The sequence below is a fragment of the Pseudochaenichthys georgianus genome, chromosome 17 (assembly GCF_902827115.2).
Source record: "Pseudochaenichthys georgianus chromosome 17, fPseGeo1.2, whole genome shotgun sequence".
Lineage (NCBI taxonomy): Eukaryota > Metazoa > Chordata > Actinopteri > Perciformes > Channichthyidae > Pseudochaenichthys > Pseudochaenichthys georgianus.
In genome coordinates this window covers 8,322,218-8,347,955 of record NC_047519.1, presented here as the reverse complement: position 1 = coordinate 8,347,955, position 25,738 = coordinate 8,322,218, and the positions used below count along the sequence as shown (strand labels likewise).

At 43.3% G+C, this 25,738-nt stretch overlaps 1 protein-coding gene across 4 annotated transcripts in view; it reads right to left on the bottom strand.

Moving 5' to 3' along the window:
- Positions 1–15,305, bottom strand: part of LOC117462831 (Y+L amino acid transporter 2) — a 28,026-nt gene extending 12,721 nt beyond the window's left edge. Inside the window, exons 1-3 of one of the 4 annotated variants that reach the window (XM_034105172.2) lie at positions 14,157–14,303; positions 13,131–13,198; positions 4,097–4,621 (exon numbers count right to left, since the gene is read on the bottom strand). In XM_034105172.2, coding sequence (XP_033961063.1) covers positions 4,097–4,616 — 520 coding nt within the window. In that variant the 5' untranslated portion in view covers positions 4,617–4,621; positions 13,131–13,198; positions 14,157–14,303. Of the gene's footprint in view, positions 1–4,096; positions 4,622–13,130; positions 13,199–14,156; positions 14,304–15,119 lie in introns of those variants that run through there. The other 3 variants (XM_034105173.2, XM_034105174.2, XM_034105171.2) reach the window with 3 other exon arrangements.
- Positions 15,306–25,738: the final 10,433 nt, after the last annotated feature.

The following is a 25,738-nucleotide window of genomic DNA, read 5'->3' as shown; positions in this document are numbered from 1 at the left end:
TTGAAAATACACAACCGGAGAAAATCTGCCACTTCCTTATAGAGCCCCTCCTCCAACACACACGAAGGCGCACATGACCAATGAGGGCATGAGATAAGTTTGTGCCCCGATGGAAGGCTGACAGGCAGGTAGGCCATCCAATCCGTTTAGCCGGCCCGGCTAAACGGATTTGGTCGTAATAAGCGCTTGAACAATCGACCTATTTCGTCGTATCAGTTGGAGGACTTGTTGTGTACTTTCCTCTGCATGATTGAGACATTAATTCACACAGAAAAGCCTAAAACAGCTGGGCCACTTCTGCTTTCTTGTCAGTTGGCACCATGGATGTAAAAAGAGAACTGGATACAGTGTTGGAGACGAAACCCTGTTCATTGCTATGAAAGTTGCTCAGTGGCGCTTTAAGCCAAAGTAGCCTGACTCTTGAGTGTTAAAGGGGACCTACTGTATCATGCAAAATGCACTTTTGTACGTCTTTTATACATGAATATGTGTCCCCGGTGTGTCAGGGAACTCACCAAGTGTCAGAAAACACAACCCTCTTTATTTTCCTCCATACCCAAATCTCTAAAAACGGGGCTGCAACGGATCTGATACAGACTGATCCAGATTTGAAAATTCTCTGACGTCAGGAACGAGGAGCTCCGCCTATATGGCCAACTCTCCACCTATCATGGGAATGTGGGGTTGAGCCACGGCCGGCCATTGCTGCTCGAAAGCGCTGGAGACGCTGTAGTACATATATGCCAGATCTGTAAGTTGCACTGTAGTCTGCCACAAAAGCAGCGAAGAAGACTTCCTGCGCAAAAAAAACTATATTTATATACTTTATATAGGTATGGAACTACAATATATTGTTCAAATATAGCATGATAGGTCCACTTTAAAATACTCATACCTGGGCCCATAGACAATGCGTACATGTACTTTGCTTAAACCCCGCCTCCATCCGCAGCGTCACGCCCACTCACGGCGAAAATAACTCTGGGTTCGGCCTTCAGCGCATTTTATAACTTTAAGACGCTAATGATTAATAAGGGTTCGTAATGGGTTGTTGATTTAGTTTTGAAACCCCCCCCCTCCAATGTAAATCAATGGGAATAAGCTATTTTGGCCCAATGACGTCGCTGACTGACACAGAAGTTGTAGTATCACCGTTTGACCACGACAGACATTCAACATTCGGCATGCTTCCTTGGGCTTGGTTTGCACTCGCAACAATAAAACATTCAGGAAACAAGGGTCAACCATCTGGAAACTATCTGTAATACGTTAAATAAAATTCGGTAGATCGTCCTTATGTCGGAGATAGCAGAACCACCTCTAGTGTGTCACATGGGCCACAGTCTGTAAGAGGGTACAGTAACTCAACTAATCTCTCACCTAAATAACACTTCTGTGAACTACATTCTCCACAGGACAAAGCCAGGCAGCGGTATTTTTACAGTGTGGCGCTCTATCTATAGCTGATGCCAGTCACACAGGGTTACAGAGTTTGGAGCTCGGCTGAATGGAGAGCTAAAGATGTGCTGTTGAAATACAGTTCCAAGAAAATAGACAACATGTTGGGTTTTAACTTTAAATATCCTACAGGGGGCGACTCCACTCGTTGCAAGTACTCTATACGTCTGATTGTATAGAAGTCTATGAGAAAAATACCCTACTCTTTTGATTTAGAACCTCAGTAAATATTTTCATGGTCTCAATTGCATGTCTTGCAATTGAAAGTCTTTTTCATGATTTTCTTTTGGTAAATTAGGGTCTTTTAGAGTAGAATAGACAATGACATGTGTCATTAAGTGGGAATTCTGTTATACTGTAGTTGTTTAAAAAGGAACACTGCTCGTACATAAATCTAATGGCTATTGCTTAAAAAAAAGATCTCTTGACTTAACATTTCAAGGATTTCCAAATCAATCATCTCTAAATCTGGACTGAACACAGGTACATTTGAAATACTAGGTGGCAATGAAGTGAGTTTTTCATGGCTGTATTCTTCAGCACAAATGTATAATTGCACAGATTTTAAAGGTCCCATGTCATGGCCATTTCTACTGATCATAATTCCATTGTTGAGGTCTACTAGAATAGATTTACATTGTTCAATGTTCCAAAATCACATTGGTTTCTCACAGCATCTCTGTATAGTCTGTGTATTCACTCTCTGTCCTACACGCCTTGTTGGAGCTCCTGCCCCCCCCTCCCTATGAGCCCACTGTGCTCTGATTGGTCAGATCCCCCACTCTGTTCTGATTAGTCAACCACCGTTACAGCTGAACATCAGTGATTATGTGTTACAATGGCGTTTGTTAGCAACCAGAAAATGACACTAATGACAAACAGAGGAGAATGGGTTCTGGGTGCCGTGTTGGCGGGATGTTGCGGGGCTCGCTGCTCCGCCCTTTGAGGTTCGAGGAGCGGACAGCGTGAGCTGGATTACTGGTGTCGTTTCCTGGTTGCTGCGTGGGGTCTGCGAGACCAGCGAGACACCGCAGAGCTCAGCCAGAGCACACACACTCACAGTCTGAGCTCCGAGTGTGTGTGTGTACCGGGCCCGGCGCCACGAGCGGGCAAGAGGGGGGCATTGCCCCCTCAGTTGTCTTATTTGCCCCCTCTCTTTGAGCATCATTCATCCATCGAAAAGTAAAATAAATGTCACAATTATTAAATAATTATTTTCCCCAACACACGTTACTATGTCTAGATCAGATATGTGGGCAGGCAGTCAAGCAACGTGTAAACAAGCCTCAACCCCAAGTGAAACAAAAAAGTAATAGCGATTTTTGTCCAGAAGGATAGGCAAATGGACTTCATCTTCAAGTCAAGGTAAGATTGCAATTTTATTGAAAATGGGATCTTACTAAGAGAGAACAATTCAATATTTAAATGATAAAATTACATTTTTTGGGTATCCTTTTGTTGAACTGTCTGTTTAAAATTAAATGAAGCATCAGACAAAAAAAGCTATAATATATATATTTGTAAACCTGAAGAGTCAGTGCCAGTGCGTCACTAGCCATGAACCTCACTGCAGAAGCTTATATATAGACATCTAAGTTTTTTGTGCCCCACCACTTTTGTACATATAGAAACGCCACTGGGTACAATGAGCGACATCTAGTGACGGATTTTGGAACATTGATTGGATTTTTCTCATGGCAGTTAGACTCTAGAGACAAACCAGGGGACTTTATGTTTATCTGTGTCTGTCCATTTGGTGTAGTATTTTATCCAATATTACATTTGGTTGATATATTAGTCACTTTGTTATGAAATGCCAGGTTTTAGGCCTTGGTTTGAACATTCAATCCTGGAAATAAAAGATCAACCTGATTAATTTTTCTTTAATCCTGATATAGAGTAGATAGTAAGTAAGTAAGTAAGTAAGTAAGTAAATCTGTAAAGGAAGACAAGTTAAGGGATAGAGGAGAAAAGGTTATGGTATAATTACAGAGCCTGTCAATTTATACATTGAGGAAATCAATGTTGGTCTGTTAACCAAAGTGCAGCCATCTAATAATGTACTATCTATTATTAAAGATCAGAGGAAAAGAACAGAATGAGAGGGGTAAATCCAGAATACAAATAAAGAACCAAAGAGATTGTAGAGCAGTGAGAAGGAAAAAAGCTTGGTGTGTCAATTAATTACATTGCCAGTATTTTTCGTTGTTGTGAAAAATTGCCCCCTCGGATTTTTTATCAGCCCCCTCAGTAATTTCATCCTGGAGCCGGGCCTGGTGTGTACGGAGCTCCGCGCTGCACCGCGGCTAAGAAAAGACAAGGCTGAGTGAGAAGGTGTGTGCGGAGCTCCGCGGATTGGTCCATTTGGACTTCGTTACGTCAATATGCCCCAGAAGGAAACATCTCCAACGAGGCGTTCTGGGGCAGCATAGACAAGGTATTTTCTGTGTTAGAGTTTTACTCGCTACAGGGTGTACTGTGAGGGTTTGCGATTTTGCAGACCGTTTACATGCAGAAAAAGCTAGAAGGGGACGGGTAATAACCAGAAAAGCATGACATGGGACCTTTAATGTTTCATAGCAGTTGAGGCTGCTTTTCTGGGAGATAAACTATATAGCGAGAGAGAAGTGTTTCTTACAGAGGCAGGCTGCAGCGATGAGCCGGACAGCATCGTACGGATGGCTGCATGTGGGGTAGAACGCCTCCACCAGGTAGTTTGCAAAGGTCAGTGAGATGATGGCCTGGCTGGCCGGCTCCACCAGCAGGATGGATGTCCAAAGACGGATGAAGGCGAGGAAGCCTCCGAAGGACTCCAGGATGTAGGCGTAGCTGGCTCCAGACTTGGTGATGGTGGTGCCGAGCTCTGCGTAACACAAAGCCCCGAACACGGAGAAGAGGCCTCCAACGGCCCAGATCACCAGCGACAGCCCGTAGGAGCAGCTGTGCATCAGGACACCTTTGGGCGAGATGAATATCCCGGAGCCGATCATGTTACCAACGATGAGGCAGATCCCATTCCCCAGGGAGATCTCTCTCTTCAACTGCATTTTCTCATCTTTCTCATTAACCGGGGCCTTTACAGTCTTTTCAGATGAAGCCCACCACTTTGGACATATTGTCTGCGACATGACCCCCAACCTCTTCCTTAGATCGTCCATCGGACCTTTTTGGGGATAATAGGGAAAGAATTAAGAGGGTTACTTTCAAGAATATATCCGTTACAATTACTAATTACCTGTACAAAATGTATTTGCCCTATTATGCTCATTTTCAGGTTCATATTTGTATTTTGTGCCTCTACTCTGTGACATATCTTAATGCTTTAATGTCCAAAAAGCTCTTTATTTTTCTAATACTGCCTGTGCTGTAGCACCTCTTTTCACCCTCTGTCTGCAACCAGAGTCTGCTCTGATTGGTTATCTGGGCAGATCTGTTGTGATTTGCATATAATGCATGTCAAGTTAATCAACAGATTGTATTATTCTCCAATACAATAACAGTACTGAAATGAAGGCTATAAGGGCATTAATGGGAGCCCTTTTTTAAGTAACTAAAAAGTTACTTTTCACAGTAACGCATTACTTTTTGGTGTAAGTAATCAGTAAAGTAACCGAGTTACTTTTGAAATGAAGTAACTAGTAATGGTAACTAGTTACTGGTTTTCAGTAACTAGCACAACACTGGTCACATAGTGATGTACAGAAGTTAAAAGTAGTCCAATTCAGCTGAGGTTCTGTGGGAGAGAAACTCCCTCTTGAAGGAAATTGGGGATTTTAGCTTTTGCATATCATTTACATGCACATAAACCTATAGCACACACTACAGGAAAGGGGAAACCCCAACAAGCATAATAGGGTTGTTTAAAAATGAAGTAACCTGATTACCTTCCAGTACTTTCATAAACCCGCAATATCATATATTGAAATGTAAACAATAGAAAAATTGAAAATAAACAACGATAAGATGGCTTTCACTTATGGAAAATATTTATTAAATTGGTATTTATTTTAAAGAAAAACCTTTGAGCATCATTAAGCATTTGTGTGCAGTAGTCTATAGACCAGCAATGACAGTGCAAAACACATGACCACATACTAAAGTCAGCCTGTCCTCCTACAAAAAACGACCATATAGGTAGATTGTTCAGCAGCTAAATACGACCCAGAGTCACGTTTTAAAGTGTAGCACCTCTAGTGGTCGTGTAAGAAACAACATGCTCCTGTCGATTGCAAACGCTCCAGAGGGTCGTTTATTCACAAATAACCCTCTCTGGGAAATCCTAAATTGTGGAATAGTTTGGCCATTAAAATGCTTTTTTATTAGATTTCTAGCGAGAAGTGTATATTGTACTTTTATAATCTACGTCAAGTGGATGTGTAGGATCTACCGTTTGATAGATATACGAAGATGATTTGAGGTCTCGCCAGGAGAACGTGTACTGTATATGGGGCAACTTCCATGTAAAGTTAGCGTGGGTGAAAACAGTATTTCCGGTCTCGAAGTTTTCATAATAAAACCGGAAGTATTCCCCACACTGTCAAATGATTACGCAGTGATATCTCCATTACTCATCCACTAAAAAACATCAGTTTATCCTTGTTAATTAAACAATATTGATTGGTTTAAATTGTGTACAATGCTTTTGTGTTTTTAACCTTCGATTCGGAGAAACAAATTGTTTTTTCGGAGTTTAGACACAACAGAGTTTCCGAAGACACTACACTACCCAGAATCCCCAGCTATCGTTTTGGACTACAACATCCGCCTTGCTTTACAAACCCCGTGATTAGCCCTCAAGCTCTGTGATTGGATATTGGAGTGGCAGTGCGACAAGGTTACGCTGTCAAACAGCTCTTTGAAATGGAATGGAACCACGCCAGACTTTGCAAAACTGGACTTGGACGGGTCCAGCCCGGCCCTCCCCCCCAGAATTACACTTGCTGGCTATTGTGTGTTTTGCAACATGTTCTATGGCACGTCTCTACTGGGAAATGTAGTTTTAAAAGACGTTTTCGTATTTCCCACAATTAGAAGTTGCCAGTATTAAACTGTATACATCCCTGGAGGTTTAGGGGATACGAAACACATTGGTGTTATCAAATTTAAAACATATAATTAATACATGGGTGAAAATTGCTTGTGTCCATAATGGGCAGCATTAATACCACATGACAGCTGGTCTTATGTCTGTGACCCCTCCTGTTGTTAATTGATAAGCCTGAAACATGCACTTGTCAAGGTTCAGATGCACATTTAGCAAATATGGCAGTAGCCATCGATCATCTTAAGTTAAGATACTTTATTGATCCCAAGTTGGGAAATGTTTTTGTTACAGCAGCATGTACTACTTTGTTCTACTCCACTACAATTCAGAGGTTAACCTGGTATTTTTACTCTACTATATTTATTTGTGTTACTTTGCAGATTCTGATTAATGATGTGAAATATAAACAACCCTTAAATCAGACTTTAGTTACACCTGAGTAAAATTCAGCCTTATCAGTTTGTCTGTTTTGCACATCCTCCTGTTAATATCTTTGGACGTCCTGCACTAAACTGTTTTATTGTAGAGATCACTACAGTATCTTCTTGATATTTTCCATTCTATATTTCTATCATTGACCCCTATTTTGTATGTAGGCTACTCTTAATATTTAAATGTTTTCATCAAATATAACTTATTCTACAACTAAATTCAATAACGTGCTTTAACTACTAGGAGGTGCGGTTTAGACCAGTGGTCTAGTTAATAACATAATAATATCGTACATAATATGACTATACACTTTATTGTGAAATTAAAACAGAACGTTAAAGGAAAATACAGTTTCAGTCTCTCGATGTGAAGCTTATGCATTGTACCATGAACTTGTATAGACCTGTAACAGTCAACTGCATGAGGAGTTGGAAAGGTAGTTCAGAAAATCAGTAATATCTTTAAAAACTACAAAAAAGTCCCTTTCTATCAGCTGTGCACCGTTATGGTAAATACAGACCGTTATGGTGTAAATACAGACTATCTACTAATTGGATCAAATATAAAAGTCAGCCGAATTAGTGTTGATACTGCAAGGAGACGTATTGTGTGAAAAGAAATGGAAGATGTTGTTTAATTGTTGATATATTTATGGTCCACGTCACGTATTCAGTTTTGGCGGCATCTCTTCCAGTTTGTCAAAAGGTCTTCTGATCAGGGCTCTATAAATACATATCTAGGGCAGATATGTAATTTAATGCAGCCGAACCGTGTATTACAATGCCGTTATGTGATGACTTTCAAAGAGAAAAGCAAGAACACTCGGAATAAAGTATTATTATAATTTTTTTTAATGTTTTCCGATTTCATATCACATAAACACCATATCCCGACGTGCAATGCGGCGTGATTTTAGCCTATCAAAACCTCTGAAAACAGAAATGTGTCTCTCAGAATCGAAAGAGAAAAACCTATGGGAAAAACACAAAAGCATTGTACAGAATTTAAACCAATTAATGTCGTATAATTAACTAGGATAAACTGATGTTTTTTAGTGGATGAGTAGTGCAGATATCACTGTTAAATCATTTGATCATTGGTTTTATTATGAAAACGGCGAGACCGGAAATACTGTTTTCAACCCGTAACTTTACATGGAAGCTTGCCGCATATACACGTTCTCCTGACGAAATCTCAAATCATCTTCGTAATATCTATCAAACTATAGATCCTACATATCGACTGGACGTGGATTCTAAAAGTACAATATATACTTCTCGCTAGAAATCTAATCATAAAGCGTTTTAATGGCCAAACTATCCTACAATTTAGGATTTTACAGAGAGGGTTATTTGTGAATAAACAACCCTCTGTAACGTTTGCATTCAACGGGAGCACTAGAGGCCGACAATTTTAAAACGTAATTATAGGTCGTATTAAGCGCTTGAACAAACAACATATTTGGTCGTAATAAGGGCTTAAACAATCCACCCATTTGGTCGTATGAGTTGGAGGACTTGTTGACTAAAGTTAGGGTTAGAAATGTGTGCCCATGTGCATACTTATTTTAAAATGTAATGTAACATTGTAATCTTGCTAGTAATCCCATTGTTTTAAAATGTAAAAGTTACCTTTGGTTTTTCCGTAACTGTAAGGGAATATACTTTTTTGTATCCTGATGATGTAATCATGTTACATGTAATGCCCAAGCCTGGAATTAAGGGAAGACCCTACTGATGAATAAATACATTTAAAAAAACACCATGAAACTTCTTACATTAAAGGTAGGGTATGTAATTCACTTCAGAAACACTTTTTGTTATATTCCATGGAATGTTCTCAACATCCCGATAGCAATGAATGTATTAAATGGTTTGACAATAAATCCATAACAAATGTCATCTGGAAGCCGTGGTAGTGTAAAAAGCACAACCAATCATCTGAGCCGGCACGGATAAAATAACTGGATGGCCGACCTGCCTGTCAGCCTTCCATCTGTGCACAAACTTATCTCGTGCCCTCATTGGTCATGTGCGCATTCGTGTGTGTTGGAGGAGGGGCTCTGTAAGGAAGTCTGAAGGAAGGGGCAGATTTTTTTCGGCTGCGTACTTTCAAATTCTAGCTCACTCGAGCTGGTTTCTCCATTCTTACCTACCTTTAAGACAGGGGTGGGGAACCTTTTTCCTCTCAAGGGCCATTTCAATTTTTACAACATCCTCCGAGGGCCATACAAATTATTGAACTCAACCTCTGCTTAAAAAAACTAAAATCACAGCCCATTCATTTCGCCTTTCTTTCATGCTGTGCAAAGAAAAAGAAACCTCTTAATCCAGATATTTTACCATGACTCGCGCATGCATTCACGTGCACGGTTGCGGCATGACCACCCAAACAAAAAGATATGGACACAAGATGTGTGCAAATGTATTTAGTGTCCTATCCATGTGAACATGATTTAAGTGTGTGGGGGGGACATAACCTCCTCTAGGGGGGTCCGGGGGCATGCACCACCGGGAAGATTTGTTAAAACCATCAATCTGGTGCACTTTGAGAGCAACATTAGGAGATCTATGGATACATCTCTCAACACCCATATGAAACAGAACTGTAAGCAGATTTTATTTTTTCTTTATGGATATTTTACAAATCACTTTTAAACTGTATTCTTGTTTATTAATAACAACTTATTTTTTTACTGTCATATAGTATTTAATACCAGTTTTTCCTTTATTCTCTTAAAGATGGGGTAGGTAATTTTGGAGAAACCAGCTCGAGGGCGCTAGAATTTGAAAATACACAACCGGAAAAAATCTGCCACTTCCTTACAGAGCCCCTCCTCCAACACACATGAACGCGCACATAACACACCGGACACCACACACCAGAGTACTTTTCCCCGTACCTTTCCTGTTTGGTTCCGTTAGTACCCCTTATGTTGCGTTCACACCAAAAAATTGCAAACCACGCCCCGTAAAACTCTGAAAAGTTTTGTGAAGCCGCCATTGTATTTGTGGCATTAGCATTATTAGCATTAGCCCAGCGCACAAACGGAGAGAGAATAACTTATGGCAACACAAAAAAAAACATGGGAGCGGTGGAGTGATGAGGAGGTGTCGGCGTTCTGGCGATTTACTCGGAAGGCTTCAGTAGAAGCTGCTGGGAGTTAGGGTTAGGGTTAGGACTAGGGTTAGTCCCAGCAGCTTCTACTGAAGCCAGTCCCCAACTCCGGGGACTTCCGGCCGGGGACTTCCGGTGGCAGTATACGCCGTGAAGTTGTTTGCGGCCTGCCTGTAAACCCAAAGCGGAAGAAGACAAAGTGACGTCAGCGGCTCATTTGCGTAATCTTCCCTCAGGGAACTTATTCTGGTGTGAACGCAATCTGTACTTAGTGTCTTGGGGTACTAAGTGCCAGGGCACTAAGTGCCGGCACTAAGTACGGCAAAGTACTTGGTGTAAAAGCGGCTAATGAGGGCACGAGATTAGTTTGTGCACAGATGGAAGACTGACAAGCAGGTAGGCCATCCAGTTATTTTAGCCGGGCCGTGCTTTTTACAGTACTACGGCTTCCACAGATGACATTTTTTTATGGATTTGTTGTCAAAGCACTTAAAAAGCCTGTGACACGGTTTTCCCCCATCATCCAAACCCATCAATTTGAGTACATATTGTCCCCTTGAAAACCGTTACTGAACTGATTTTGGATATTTGTACTTTGATAACCATTAATCTGCCTTCAATGTTGACAATTTTCTGGATCTTCTCGGGGATTCTTCAAGTCCCGCCAAATGATGGGTGACGTCATTGCGGGCACAGCGCTCCAGCTGCACCGTCCAGGATCCCAGCTTCTGCATGTAAACCTTTATATATATACAGTCAGATGTAAACGCACGATGGCGCACACAGCAGCAAGCTCAGACAGCGATGACAGGTTAATGTTGAACGTGTCTGAGAGCTCATATGAGGCTGAAGGATCGCTTTATGTTGTATCTGTTAGAAGTTTAGGAATGAGGTGCGTCAATATGGGCGATCATATGGTCATGAAGCCAGTGGTGGAATGGGACTAAAAATCATCCCGGGACTCTCGACCGGCCCACTTCGGTACCGCTAGTAAATTGTCAACGGGGGGAGTGGGGGATGTCAGGGTGCTGTAGATAGTAAATGTAAATATGTAAATATTTGTGTCACTGCATCCTGGTAAAATACAAATATAATGTATAATGTCTGTGTCTTTGACATTAGCGCTGCTAGCCACCTGTGCCCTGTACTACGAAGCCAGTTCAACAGACCCTGGATATGTTTGAGTAACAAAAAAACTAACAACAACAAACTAACAAACGAGATATCGCTAAGCGGTCCTACGACGCTGGTTATCAACTCGGTAAATCAAGCCAGGGTTTCTCTCTCCAGCTGAGAGCGCGTTCACGTCTAAGACACGATTGGATCTGACTTTAATTACATTTGTCTCGAGTGTTTCGTCAACATAATGTGTTAAATAATACTTCTGCATACAGTCTGTGACACTGTGAGTGTTGCACGGCCAGATGAGGCTGGAGAAGCTGACTCAGATAAGGAAATATATGATATATTATGATATTATATGATCGATGATCTGATTGATGATGTAATATGAATGATAAGTGCGACACGTCGGCGTCTTCTCTGCATACGGCAGTTTAAACTGTATTTCCTTTATCCTGTAATATGACTTGAGAGATTTAAACTCCGCACACTGAGTTGATCTCTTTTCTATAGACGCCGGAGGCGGGCAGCGTCAGGTAAAAGAAGTTATTTAGCCTTCTCAAACCTGAGCCTCACGCGCCGCCTATGGGGGATGTGCTAGTTACTTATCCGACCGGCCCACTTCGGTACCGGCCCATCGGGATTCGTCCCGATGGCCAGTCTGCCACTGCACCCAGCCCACGTACATTGTCAACGGGGGGAGCCTCGCTGCGGGGAAACGGTGGACCTAGTGTCCCGATCGGAGTGGGAATAATAATAATAATCCGTGCATTTTATCCATTAATTTCCCCAACATTGTGGTAAAAAAAACACACGTTTAATCCATGTTGTTGGTGTACTACAACTACAAAAAGCATCGGTTTGTTTTCTCATCAGTAAATGCAGACCGGCTCAAACAAACGATTTTTAATCACCATCCTCACTCATCATTTAATGTATCATATGTTCGCCGAATTGACATGAAAGCACTAATAAATGTAGTTTCATCCACTTGAGTTTACAACCACAAAAATAATCGATTTGTTTTTATATCACATCCGACGGGAGGAAATTCAGCAGCTCTCACTCCCGATTTTTAATCCTAATGTAATCATCATCTTCACCACGATCATTTATGTTTATGTCGCCGAATTGACATGAAAGCACTGACAAATATGAATATACTGTAGTCAACTTCATTACAACGTTATTAACGTGCCTAATCTCAGTAATTCACCATTTCTACGCATGACAACACACTTTGTCCGTGTTTGGCTCTCGAAGCGTTCCCGCATTGACGTCACTTCCGGCTTCCCCCAAAACTTCAAAATGAGTCAAGGAATTTCCCCGCGATGTTCGAAATTATTGATATTTAACGGAACGGTATCGCTTTTTCTTTTTTAAACTGACGGTTCGAGATGACTAGTAGCCCAATATTTCATTGCACAACAGTTGTTGGGATGGTGTCACAGGCTTTTTAAGATATTCATTGCTATTGGGATGTTAAGAGCATTCTATGGAATATAACAAAAAGTGTATCTCAAGCCGGTTTCTCAAACTTACCTACCCCACCTTTAATGTTGGATAACTATAATGATCAAAAGATGTTCCTCTACCTCACTAGTTGTAGACATTTTTTCCTATATTCGTTAGCATAGCTAGCTAACCAGATGCTAATAACAACAAAGTTATTGACTGTATGATCAGTAGCCTATGTCAGATGAGCAGATCGCCACTGGGCTTACAACTAAGGCACAGCCACGCAAAAACTGCGGCATGTGTACGGCTCCTTATGGGTAGGCCTACTGCAATTTTTGAAGTGGCGGAGCGGTGTTCCGGTGCTCTACTTCAGCATGTGTCAGGCGAGACATACCACGTGATGACATGACATGTTAGGCTCGTGTTCAGTTGAAGGACCCTGACCGGCCAGGAAAAAAAGGCACTCGCTTGTTTTTTTTTGCGTGTGTTTATAAATTACCTCGAGGGCTGTACCAAATGGTCTCGCGGTCCGCATACGACCCGGAGGCCGCGGGTTCCCCACCCCTGCTTTAACAAAAATACTTTTCATTTTTAGGAACATAAATCTTTACATTGAATTAAGCCAAGTTCAACTCATGTTTCTCGTGTTGACATATAAGAGCCAAAGATTTTTACAGAGGGAATTTGGATCTAATTTCACTCAATACATCTGAAAATACTGTAGACAGACAATACAAATTCATTGTTAACAATGTATTAATTAATACAATGTTCTATACATCAGGCCATGATTGATATATGAAGAAACCACTCCTAAAAAACCTTCAAGAGTGTAGATATGTGGCCAATCACTTAAAGAAGTTACATCCAGTTGACAAGCAAAAGGTCAAACCTGTGACCACATCACCCCGTAGACACGAGGATCCCTTACACAAATATGTTTCCACATATCCTACTCTCTATGCATCCGACCTGAAAACAGCCTTATACTGTAGTGTGCTAAATTATGACATAAAATCAGTGATGTAAGTAACTAAGTACATTTACTCAAGTACTGTACTTAAGTAACATGTTGAGATACGTTGCACTTCTAATCCACTACAATTCAGAGGTAAATGGTGTACTTTTACTCCACTACATGTATTTAATCCCTTTAGTTACTTTACAGATGTGGATGAATGATGTGAAATATAATCAAGTGTTGAATCAGACTTTAGTTCCACCTGGAGTAAATCCACCAGCTACCCTGCAGTCTACAAAGTACTTCAGACTAGCTGCACCTTCACCAGCTTTGAGAACACTTTCATGATCAATCATTATAAAACATATCATATATATTATTCTGAAATGGACCAATCTGAACAATGACTACTGATAATTTTACTTGAGTAACATTTGGATGCAGGACTTTTCCTGGTAAAGAATATTCCTTCTCTTTGGTAGTTGTACTTTTACTTAAGTACACAATATTTTTCTTCCTCTGCATAAAACCCAAATGTGTAAAAAGGACAGAAAGTGAACTTACTTGATGGTCTCACTTATAGAAGATCAACAGGTTCACGTTCCTCTGAGTCACCCTCCTCTGAACCAGGCATTGAGAGATCACAGATCTGAGCCAATGTTGCAATCCCTGCGGCCCAGCATGCACTGCCCCACCGCGTAGTGTTTTTCCAGCTCCGCCGTGTGCCCCCTGTTCTATTTTGGGAGACAGACAGACCCCCCGCCCCCCCCCTTCCCCCTGGCAGCTCCTCAGTTCAGACAGAGGGAGACAGGTTGATGCAGTCTGGAGATTGTCTGATACAGAACACAATGTAATGGTGGGGTCATTAAAGGGATAGTTCAGCTGTTCTGAAGTTAGGTCTATGATGTTCAGGGTGTATCACTTATAGCTCATGGAATTCAGCGTGCCCCCAGTTTAGAGGAACAGACAGGAGTTGCAGCAGGAAGCTCAGAGATGTACTGCTGCGAATTGGGGCCGCGCCAAAGGGTTTTCACAACGTTAAAAAATATCAATGTCCCTGTGTTCGCTCCAGAGGTAGTTTGTCTCCCACACACTCTGCCTGAAACACCAGAACATAGTGACATCACTGTAACATTTGCACTTCTATGGGCTAGCGCTCCAAAACATTGTACGTGAGGCTAAGGAGCGGGACATCTCTAAGCAGTTGACCAATCCCAACAGAGCCGGCCAGCTAACCAGCTGGCATGCCCACATGAGGCATTTGTCAGGAACACACCCCCCAACACACTTGTATAAACTGTTTGCACGGTATTGCATTGCTATGCAACAGCCTTGGTCTATTTCTACTTCCTGTTAGCTGATGTCTTTTATACACACTGCAACAGGGAACATATACATATGAATATGCTGGATGGCTATACATTACACCTGTCGCTTCAAAAGGAGTAGTCCTTTATAGATGAACACATTATATGAGCTAACTGTGTTAATAGAGTGGATTAGAGACACATACAGGTCCTTACATACCAAACTGACACCAAAGAACACGTCCCGACGTATGGTCCCGACGGAACGTCGCCTTAAGGCCCTGACACACCAACCCGATTTTGGGAGTCAGAGGCCATCAGAGGCTGTCGGGCATTCGCGGCGCCCTAGTCAGGTTGGTGTGTCCCGCACCGTCTGCCGTGACACGCCTTATTTGGACTGCCTGACCCGATGCATGGCCGATTCAACATGTTGCATGGCCATGCATCGGGTCAGGCAGTCGGACCAAGCAATCACTCTGATTGGCTGTTCAGCTAGCGAATCAGAAGCGAAACGGAAGTGAGGGACGTAAACAAACGATTTAAGAAGTCACACACAGACCAGTGTTGCCAACTTGGCGACTTTGTCGTTAAATTCGGCGGCTTTCCAAACCCTCCGGCTACTTATTTTTGTCAAAAGCGACTAACGACTAATCTAACGACTTGTAATGGTGTTATTAGGGACTTTTCTGGTGTTTGGAGACTCACGTGTTGTTCTGCAGTTAACAAGCTGCCGTGAGCCCCTCAGCCCTCCCATAGTACTGACAGGCGCGCAGACTCACAGTTGCCTCCCGCAGCAGCTCAGCTGCAGTCAGAGCAGAGAGGAGACAGCCACACTCTCCCGCGTCGAGACAGCTTCAGTCACTTAATCACCTCGTCCACTGTGTGTGTGCCTCTCTGTGACAAGCTAAACATCCACGTAGGTCATCATGTCACAGTCTAAACTGTATTCACAAAAGTACAGAAAGGAGTGGGATTCAAACCCTGAGTTTAAAGGATGGTTGAAGCCATTTATTGGAGATGACACACGGGCATACTATACTGCCTTTATTGTAAGGGATATTTCTACTAAAAACTACTCAAACTATTTCTACTTTCTACTATAATACATGATAAAATATGTCTTGATTATATTTTGTAGTGTTCGGAATCTTCAAAGTTAACTGAAGTTATCAAATAAATGTAATGTAGAACTGAATCAAACCATAAACAAGGTGGCCTGTTGGGATTACTATATATATATATATACAGGGTTGGGTTGTAACGGAATGTAACGGCGTTACGTAATCAGAATACAAAAATCAAGTAACTGTATTCAGCTCGCGTTACATTTGAAAAACGAGTAATCTGATTACAGTTACTTTCGTAAACCTGAAGTGAATACATTTTGGATTACTCATTGGAATTATTGATGGAAATATTTCCTCACAACATTTAATATTCATTATTAAAGGTACAGCCGAATCATCACAGCGCACAAAAACATTTACCGCCGCAGATGGGCCAAAAAAGGAGCGATAAAAAAGGGGCGGGTCCGCTCAGTGAAACAATAACAACGAAACATGGAGGAACAAAAGTCTGCATTTAAGTCGTGTGTGTGTAGAGGTGTGTGTGGTTAAAACACATCAGCCTGCGGTCGCTCTTTTGCCTTATGATTCTGAAGGTAAGCACAGCGAAGCCGGTGCGTGAAAGGCACTGCACGCTCGTCTTCTGAGTTAACCCTCCCGCTGCCTCCTGGTGCTGCAGAGATTTCATGAAGTGAAGGAGGTTTTCCTTCTATAAAACAGCTGTGGGCAGCAGATAGGCTACTGTGAATGTCACAGACATGAATTTATAGATCAAGGCAGACAAGGCAGAGTCTCCCGTTTTGCCAATCCGGTGCTTAAACAAATATAGCTCTACACCCCTGGCCGACATGTCCTTAAAATGAAGTCCGAGTTCGACATTTTAATTAATGTCCTGCCAACACTGGCAGGACAGAAGGCGACACGCCCGTTCTAAGCCGTGTCCCTCACTCCTCACATCCCAAGCTGCATCCCCAACAAGTGTATTATGTTGTTGCATCGTTTCAAAGGTGATGTTTCAGTTGTGCTCTTGATACGCCATTAAAACAGTAAAAATACGCTCAGTTTTCTTTTGCTTTTGTGTCTCCTGTTCACCAAAACATAAAAAGAAAGTAATCCAAAAGTAATCTAAAAGTAATCTGATTACTTTTTTAAGACACGTAACTGTAACTGTATTCGGATTACTTTCAGAGCCATGTATTCAGTAATCAGTAACTGATTACATTTACAAAGTAACCCTCCCAACCCTGTATATATATCTGCCTTATTTTATCCCACGTTATGCTTTGCTCTTGCTGCTGATTTTATATCTTATTTCTTACCGATGTAAAGCACTTTGAACTGCAATCCCCTGTATGAAAGGTGCGATACAAATAAAGTTATTATTATTATTCAGATGGATGTTTCTGCCCCTCTGTTCATTCTCCCATTATCCTCCTCAATCTGCCTAGAAGTATTTTAATGTTGTAGCTGTTACTATAACCAATACTAATGCTAGGGCTGCAACTGACAGTTATGTAGGCACATTGTTATTGTTTCTTATCGCTAACCCCTCTTATGGCTGATAGCTCCAGTGCTAACATGGTTTCGATGGACAAGAGGGAAATGGAACGCACACGCTATTTGTTGTTTGTTTATATCATGCAGTCTGTTCTTCTTCTCTGTCTTCCGGTTGTTGCCTCTTTTGAATGACGAATACACACTACCGCCGCCTGCTGGTAAGGAGAGTTATTGCCACTCATGCACTGAAGTCTTTGCGGTGTGTTCCCGTGCGACACATGGCCAAGATGCAGGAGGACACGGTGACGCAACAGTCGGCTTCGGCGAGTTCTCTGGTGTCTGCTTGGTGTGTCAGGGCCTTACGTCGCCTCACCGTTGCCTCACCGTCGCCTCATGTCGCTTGCGTCTTGGCCATGTTTCGTACTGGAACAAATGGACGTAGTGTCTGTATGGGCATAGATTTGTCTCATCATTATTTGTGTGAACATAAAAATAATGTGTGTAAATATGTGATTTGTAAATGTAAATCGCCATCCACAAATGCATTTAAAAGATTTGGAAACTCACAAATAAATTTGCAAATGTAAAACGGATCTGCAAATACGCTAAATATTTTCACAAATAAAAAAAAGATCTGTGAATATCCAAGGCCGGATTAACCATATGGGCAACCTGGGCAAGTTCCCAGGGGCCCTTGAGAAAAGAGGGCCCACAGTGACAAGATAAAGAAAATAAAAAAAAGTTTTTATTTTTTTATCTTAAAAGTGACAAAATAGTCCAGCAACCACAAGGCATGGTGGCTTAAAAGTGACGAAATAGGCCAGCAACCACAAGGAATGGTGGCTTAAAAGTGACGAAATAGGCCAGCAACCACAAGGAACGGTGACGGCGGTCACGGAGGATGTTGTTGAGCTAGCGAGCAATGTTAGCCTTGAGCCTTGGATTTTTATGACCTAATCACAGACTTTTCAAAGAGAAAGGCAAGGAAGAAACACTTCTAAAAGGTAAGATCCACTGGCTCTCACACACACTCAATCTCTCGCTCTCCCTCTCACATCTCCACACACACACACACACACACACACACACACACACACACACACACACACACACACACACACACACACACACACACACACACACACACACACACACACACACACACACACACACACACACACACACACACACACACACACACACACACACACACACACACACACACACACACACACACACACACACACACACACACACACACACACACACACACACACACACACACACACACACACAATCTTTCATCACATATACTGATCACTTAGTTGATATGAAATATATGCTTTTGACAAATAGGTGTGCGATTTGACATGCCAGATTGACATGTTGGTAGAGGTAGGCATGGTGTTACTTGTTGGTACGTGGGTTTGGGTTTGGGGCAGACTGGCCATCGGGAATACCAGGAGTTTTCCCGGTGGGCCGGTGCTGTACGTGGGCCGGAGGGCTGCTCGGATTTGAAAAAAAATACAATAAGATGCCACGCATTAAGAGGGCCTGTTTGTCAATTAATCCCCGGGCAACTTTTCCCCCCCAGTCCGCCACTGGTTGGGGGGGGGGCCATGAGCGCTCAGTGCCCCGGGGCCCCTGGAGGTACTAATCCGGCCTTGTGAATATCTCTTTAACATTTACAACTTTCGATCAGGCATTTGTGAATCCATTTTGTATTTGTGGATCTCAAATCTCTGCTTGTGGATCTCAAATATCTGCTTGTGGATCGTCTTTTTACACACACTGAGTTTTGAGACAAACTTTCCGCCGGTCTCGGGCCGAGTGTCCCTCGGTTATTTTCGGAAACCACTTGATGGCCTGCTGATGAGGACATTTCTGCATGATTTCAAAGTAAGAGCATGATGGTTTGTTTAATGCACTGTTTTGTATTATTATGACCATGGAAAGTTAGATGCATTCATATCACCATCATCATCATGTTATAGTGATACAGTTAGTTTGTGTTAGTTTATTTGTTCAATACAGCATATATCGAGCACTTTCGTATGCATTGATGTTGAAGTTGTAAGGTTTCAGCGTTAGAGTCTGTGAGCTTATTGTTTTGTGTTTATTCTGGTGGTCTTGCAGTTTTATTTTGATGTTGACTCTGTCCTCTCGTTTCAGGTGTCATCACTTCCTGTGGTGGTGTGTCACTTGTCAGCTTGATAGTGATCTCCTGTTCTGGATTGTTTGCACCTGTGCCTCATTAACTGTTGTGTATATGTAGCCCTGTTTTCCTGTTGTCTTTTGTCGGTTCGTCTTGTCTCAACACTAAGTCCATGTCTGTATTTCCTCGTGTAACTTTGAGCAACCTAGTCGAACCTAGTGAACTTTTGAGTGTCCTAGTAGATCCTAGATACCTTTTTACTTTGAGAAGTGTTTTTTATATTAAAAGATAGTTCTGAAGTCAAGAAAGAATCGTGCATCTGAGTTCTTGTGAATCCACCGTGTCAGAACGAACCGACCAAACAAGATGGACTCAGCCGATTCCACCGTGTTAAAGACGGCTTTGCAGGCGCAAGGAACACGCCTGCATCACCATGAGGAACAGCTGACAACAATGAATCAGGGGGTTCAGGACTTAAATGCCCGTCAGCAACATTTCCAGTCAACAGTGACAACGGAAATAAATCACCTGGCGGAAAAGATGCGTGACATACTTACGCACCTCGAGGCACGTCCTGCTGTTCCTGCGGCAGAGTTTTCCGGTCCAGCGGAGGTCGGGTTTGCTGAGATCCCCGTTCAAATACCCATGCCATCATCTTCACTCCGCCTCGCTTCACCGGAGAAGTTCTCCGGGGATTCTGGAAACTGTCGTCCATTCCTGATACAGTGCGATCTCCATTTCAAACATCAGCCCGCAGCATTTCCCACAGATCAAGCTAAGGTAGCTTTTATAGTATCTCACTTGACGGGAAGAGCGGGAGCCTGGGCAACAGCTGAATGGGCCTGAGACTCGCCTGTTTGCCAGTCGTTAAGGGTATTCATGGATTCTATGAAAAACATTTTTGACCAGACAGCACCCGGGAGAGAGTCAGCGAGAGCCCTGGTGAACATCAAACAACGGCAGAGGAGAGTGGCGGATTACGCGATCGAATTCCGGACCCTAGCAGCGGAGAGTGGATGGAACTCAGCGGCTCTTTTTGATGCGTTTCTGCATGGATTAGCGGATCCCATAAAGGATCAGTTAGCTCCATTAGAGTTGCCTGTAGAATTGGACTCGCTCATCGCCATGGCTATCCGGGTGGACCAACGTCTAGCAGAGAGACGTCGGGAGAAAACAGCTTTCACTCCACTGTTCGGACGGGAGTTACAGAGGGAACACTACGGTTGGCGGAGTAATACCCGGACTTCGTCTCCAGAGCGAACAGCGCCCCCTAGCGCCGCAGAGGAACAGATGCAGCTCGGAAGAGCCAAACTCACTCCGGAGGAACGTCAGCGCCGCCTACGGGAGCGGCTGTGTTTCTACTGCGGCCAGCAGGGTCATGTTCTGGCAGCCTGTCGGGCAAAAGATCAGGCTCATCAGCGGGAAGAGGGACGCTGGTGAGCCGAGTGACTTCTTTCGATCCTTCCTCGAGAAGACTGACTCAGGTACAAATGAAACTGAATGATAAAACTGTGACTCAGGATGCATTAATTGATTCTGGGGCTGATGAGAGCTTGTTAGACTGGGAGCTGGCTAAAGAGTTGAACTTAAACATTGTCCTTTTAGATCAGCCATTAGAGGCTAGCGCGTTGGATGGCCGCCTGTTATGTACAGTTACTCATCGCACGGAACCCATAGAAATTGTCATAGATCAGGAGCACCGTGAGCGTATTAGCTTTCATTTATTTAACTCAGCTCAACAGCCTCTCATTTTGGGTTACCCGTGGCTTGTTAAACATAACCCTCACATGGACTGGCTTACAGGAAAGGTTAAGGGGTGGGGGAGTGAGTGCTCTCGTTCATGTTTAGCCTCTCATACAGTTTCGAGTGGACCGCCCAGATCTGGGAACTTTAAACTGGCGTCAGATAGGGACAGTGTCACTTCTTCTAAACATTCTGACTTTCCTGACTTATCCAAAGTGCCAGAGTGTTACCTTGACATTAAGGAGGTGTTTAACAAGACACGAGCTACTTCCTTGCCTCCCCATAGACCGTATGATTGCCCCATAGACCTTCTCTCGGGCTCTACTATCCCCAAAGGACGGTTGTATTCTCTCTCTGGTCCTGAAAGGGAGGCCATGGAAGAGTATATCGGATCATCACTCAAAGCTGGCTTGATTCGGCCATCATCATCCCCAGCAGCAGCAGGTTTCTTTTTTGTAGGGAAAAAGGACGGTTCATTAAGGCCCTGTATTGATTACAGTCCACTTAATCAGATCACAGTTAAGAACAGATATCCCCTTCCACTCATCTCTACGGCATTCGATCTGTTACAGGGAGCCAAGATATTCACCAAGCTTGACTTAAGGAATGCGTATCATCTTGTGCGCATCCGGGAGGGGGATGAGTGGAAAACGGGTTTCAATACACCTACGGGACATTATGAATATTTGGTAATGCCTTTTGGACTTTGCAATGCACCTGCTGTTTTCCAAGCCCTCATTAATGATGTGTTACGAGATTTCCTGAATGTTTTCTGTTTTGTGTATCTCGATGATATTCTCATCTTTTCCCCAGATAAGAAAACTCATGTTAACCATGTTCACCTTGTTCTTCAGAGACTCCTGGCTAACCATTTGTTTGTAAAGGCCGACAAATGCGAGTTTCATGTGAACTCTGTGGCATTTTTGGGCTTTGTGATTTCCCCTAACAAGGTGGAAATGGACCCAGCTAAGGTCAGTGACGTGGCTAATTGGCCCACGCCAGACTCTAGAAAGAAAGTTCAGCAATTCCTGGGGTTTGCTAACTTTTACAGACGGTTCATACGCAATTTCAGTGCTATTGCCTCTCCTCTCCATGCCCTTACCTCTCCCCATGTTCAGTTTGTGTGGAATCCACAGGCAGAGAAATCTTTCCTGGAACTGAAGAGGAGGTTCACCACAGCTCCCATCCTGACGGTACCTGATCGCCACCGACAGTTTGTGGTGGAAGTGGACGCCTCCAACGACGGCGTTGGAGCTATACTGTCTCAGAGGTCAGCGGGGGACAACAAGCTTCATCCATGTGCATATCTCTCCCGTAAGCTATCTTCTGCTGAGAGGAATTACGACGTGGGAAATCGGGAACTGTTGGCGGTGAAGATTGCTTTGGAGGAGTGGCGGCACTGGTTGGAGGGAGCGGAGCAGGATTTCCTGGTCTGGACGGATCATAAAAACCTGCAATACATCAGGAAGGTCAAACGTCGGAACTCTATGCAGGCCAGATGGGCTTTGTTCTTTAACAGATTTAGGTTCACTCTGTCATATCGACCTGGTTCGCAGAATGGAAAGCCTGATGCACTCTCCAGGATGTTTGATCCTGAGCCAGTCCCCAAGAGTCCAGATCCCATTCTGCGGCCAGACCGAGTGATAGGGAGGGTGACCTGGCCCATTGAAGCCAAGGTCAAACAGGCAAATGTTGGAAATCCTGTCCCAAGAGGGTGTCCTCAGAATCGCTTGTTTGTGCCGGAGCAACTTCGATCTCAAGTTGTTCATTGGGCCCATACGTCTGTACTTACCTGTCATCCTGGAAACAAAAGGACCCTGTTCATGGTGAGACACAGATTCTGGTGGCCGGGGATGTGGAAGGATGTTGCAGAATATGTGGCGGCATGTCCTGTGTGCGCCAGGAACAAAACTTCTCGGCAAGCTGCGGCAGGTCTTCTCCAACCTCTGCCCATTCCCAACAGACCATGGTCTCACATTGCGTTGGATTTTGTGACGGGATTACCAACATCGGCAGGTAATACCACCATACTCACTGTGATTGATCGTTTTTCTAAAATGGCACACTTTGTCGCCATGCCCAAGTTACCTAATGCCAAAGAAACAGCAGAGGCCATGTTGTCCCATGTGTTCAGGATCCATGGTTTCCCCAATGATGTCGTTTCAGACCGAGGCCCTCAGTTCGTGTCACGATTTTGGAAGGAGTTTTGTCACCTAATCCAAGCCACTGTTAGTCTGACCTCCGGATACCACCCACAGTCGAATGGACAAGCGGAGAGGATGAATCAGGATTTGGAGACCTGTTTGAGATGTCTAGCGTCCGAGAAACCTACCACCTGGAGTAAGAATCTGATTTGGGTGGAGTATGCGCACAACACTTTACCCACATCAGCCACTGGTATCTCCCCGTTTCAATGTGTCCATGGGTACCAACCTCCATTGTTTCCGGAGCTCGAGAAGGAGGTCACCGTACCATCAGCCCATGCTCTGGTTCGCCGCTGCCGTCGGGTCTGGGCGGGAGTTCGCCATATGTTGCAGAGGAGTGCCGTTCGCATGAAGGTATTGGCCGACCGGAAACGACGTCCAGCCCCCAAGTACCAGGCCGGACAACGAGTGTGGCTATCTACCAAGGATCTTCCTCTCCATGTCGCCTCCAGGAAGCTGGCTCCCCGGTTCGTTGGTCCTTTTCCCATAGCCAAAGTGATTAACCCTGTTGCTGTCCGTTTATGTCTTCCAAAGTCCATCAAGGTCCACCCCACGTTTCATGTCAGCAAGTTGAAACCAGTCAAAGAGAGCAGACTGGTCCCCGCCTCCACGCCCCCTCCACCTCCCCGGATTGTCGACGGGGGTCAAGTATACACTGTGGACAAAATACTGTCTGAAAGGAAGAGGGGCAGAGGTAGACAGTTCCTGGTCGACTGGGTAGGGTACGGATTAGAGGAGAGGTGCTAGATCCCAGGCAGCTTCATTGTGGACAAGACCCTTATATCGGACTTCGATAGAGAACAGTCTCAGGCTTCAGGGACGTCTGGAGCCGTCCGTAAGAGGGGGGGTACTGTAAGGTTTCAGCGTTAGAGTCTGTGAGCTTATTGTTTTGTGTTTATTCTGGTGGCCTTGCAGTTTTATTTTGATGTTGACTCTGTCCTCTCGTTTCAGGTGTCATCACTTCCTGTGGTGGTGTGTCACTTGTCAGCTTGATGGTGATCTCCTGTTCTGGATTGTTTGCACCTGTGCCTCATTAACTGTTGTGTATATGTAGCCCTGTTTTCCTGTTGTCTTTTGTCGGTTCGTCTTGTCTCAACACTAAGTCCATGTCTGTATTTCCTCGTGTAACTTTGAGCAACCTAGTCGAACCTAGTGAACTTTTGAGTGTCCTAGTAGATCCTAGATACCTTTTTACTTTGAGAAGTCTTTTTTATATTAAAAGATAGTTCTGAAGTCAAGAAAGAATCGTGCATCTGAGTTCTTGTGAATCCACCGTGTCAGAAGTAGGCTACTTAGGCTACGCCACTTCCGGGTCCCGGGAGCTACAGCAGCGAAGCAACCCCAGAGATAACTCTTTCTTCATTGTTGTTTGTGTATTCAGTCAAGCGGGTCAAAGTTAAAAAGCACTTCACATCTTATTAATTATGGGATTAGTTTTGTTTCATAAAGATAAAGCAACACTTTCTCAGAATCAAGCAAAGCTAAGAGTTTAAGAGGCAAAAAAAACTGAGTCAAGCAAAATACATTTAATTTAAAAAATAAAACTATAAGTTGCAAACAAATCATTTGTGTAATCATGTAAACTATAAGTCTTTTTTTATTTGTTTTAACACATATTTTGTTTGCAGTTCTCTTTTCTTCTTTCTCAATGATCAGACTTTTGCTCTCGCTGCAGCACTCTCGTTTGCGCATTTTTTGTTTTCAATTCTGACACAAACATCCCAGGTGGGCGGGACTTTCAGGGGTGCGTCCCCATTGGCTACTCAGTTTTTGAGTGACAGCCCAGTCCTCCAGCGATTGTACAGTGCAGCTGCGGTGCGGTAGCTGAGCGTGGATAGAACACCTCCAGCATTTCAATTATTATAATACTACAAGTGAAAATATATGCAAGTATTGATCATTTGTGTTGTTTGTGCAACTCTGAGGGGGGGGCACGGAGGGGGGGGCATGAAGAAAGACCTGCACCAGCTTCATCCACGCTGGCGTTGCTGTTATCACTTGCTCAGTGTCATTTCATTTGACCAAATGTCTTTACAAATACATTTAATAGATTTTATTATTATTTAAAACATTCTTTGAGACTTCATCTTCTGGTTCAAATTTCAATAAATGCAATTTGTATAATCACTCTTTTGGCTTTATTCTACATGAAAATGTTAGAGATTCCATTCAAATC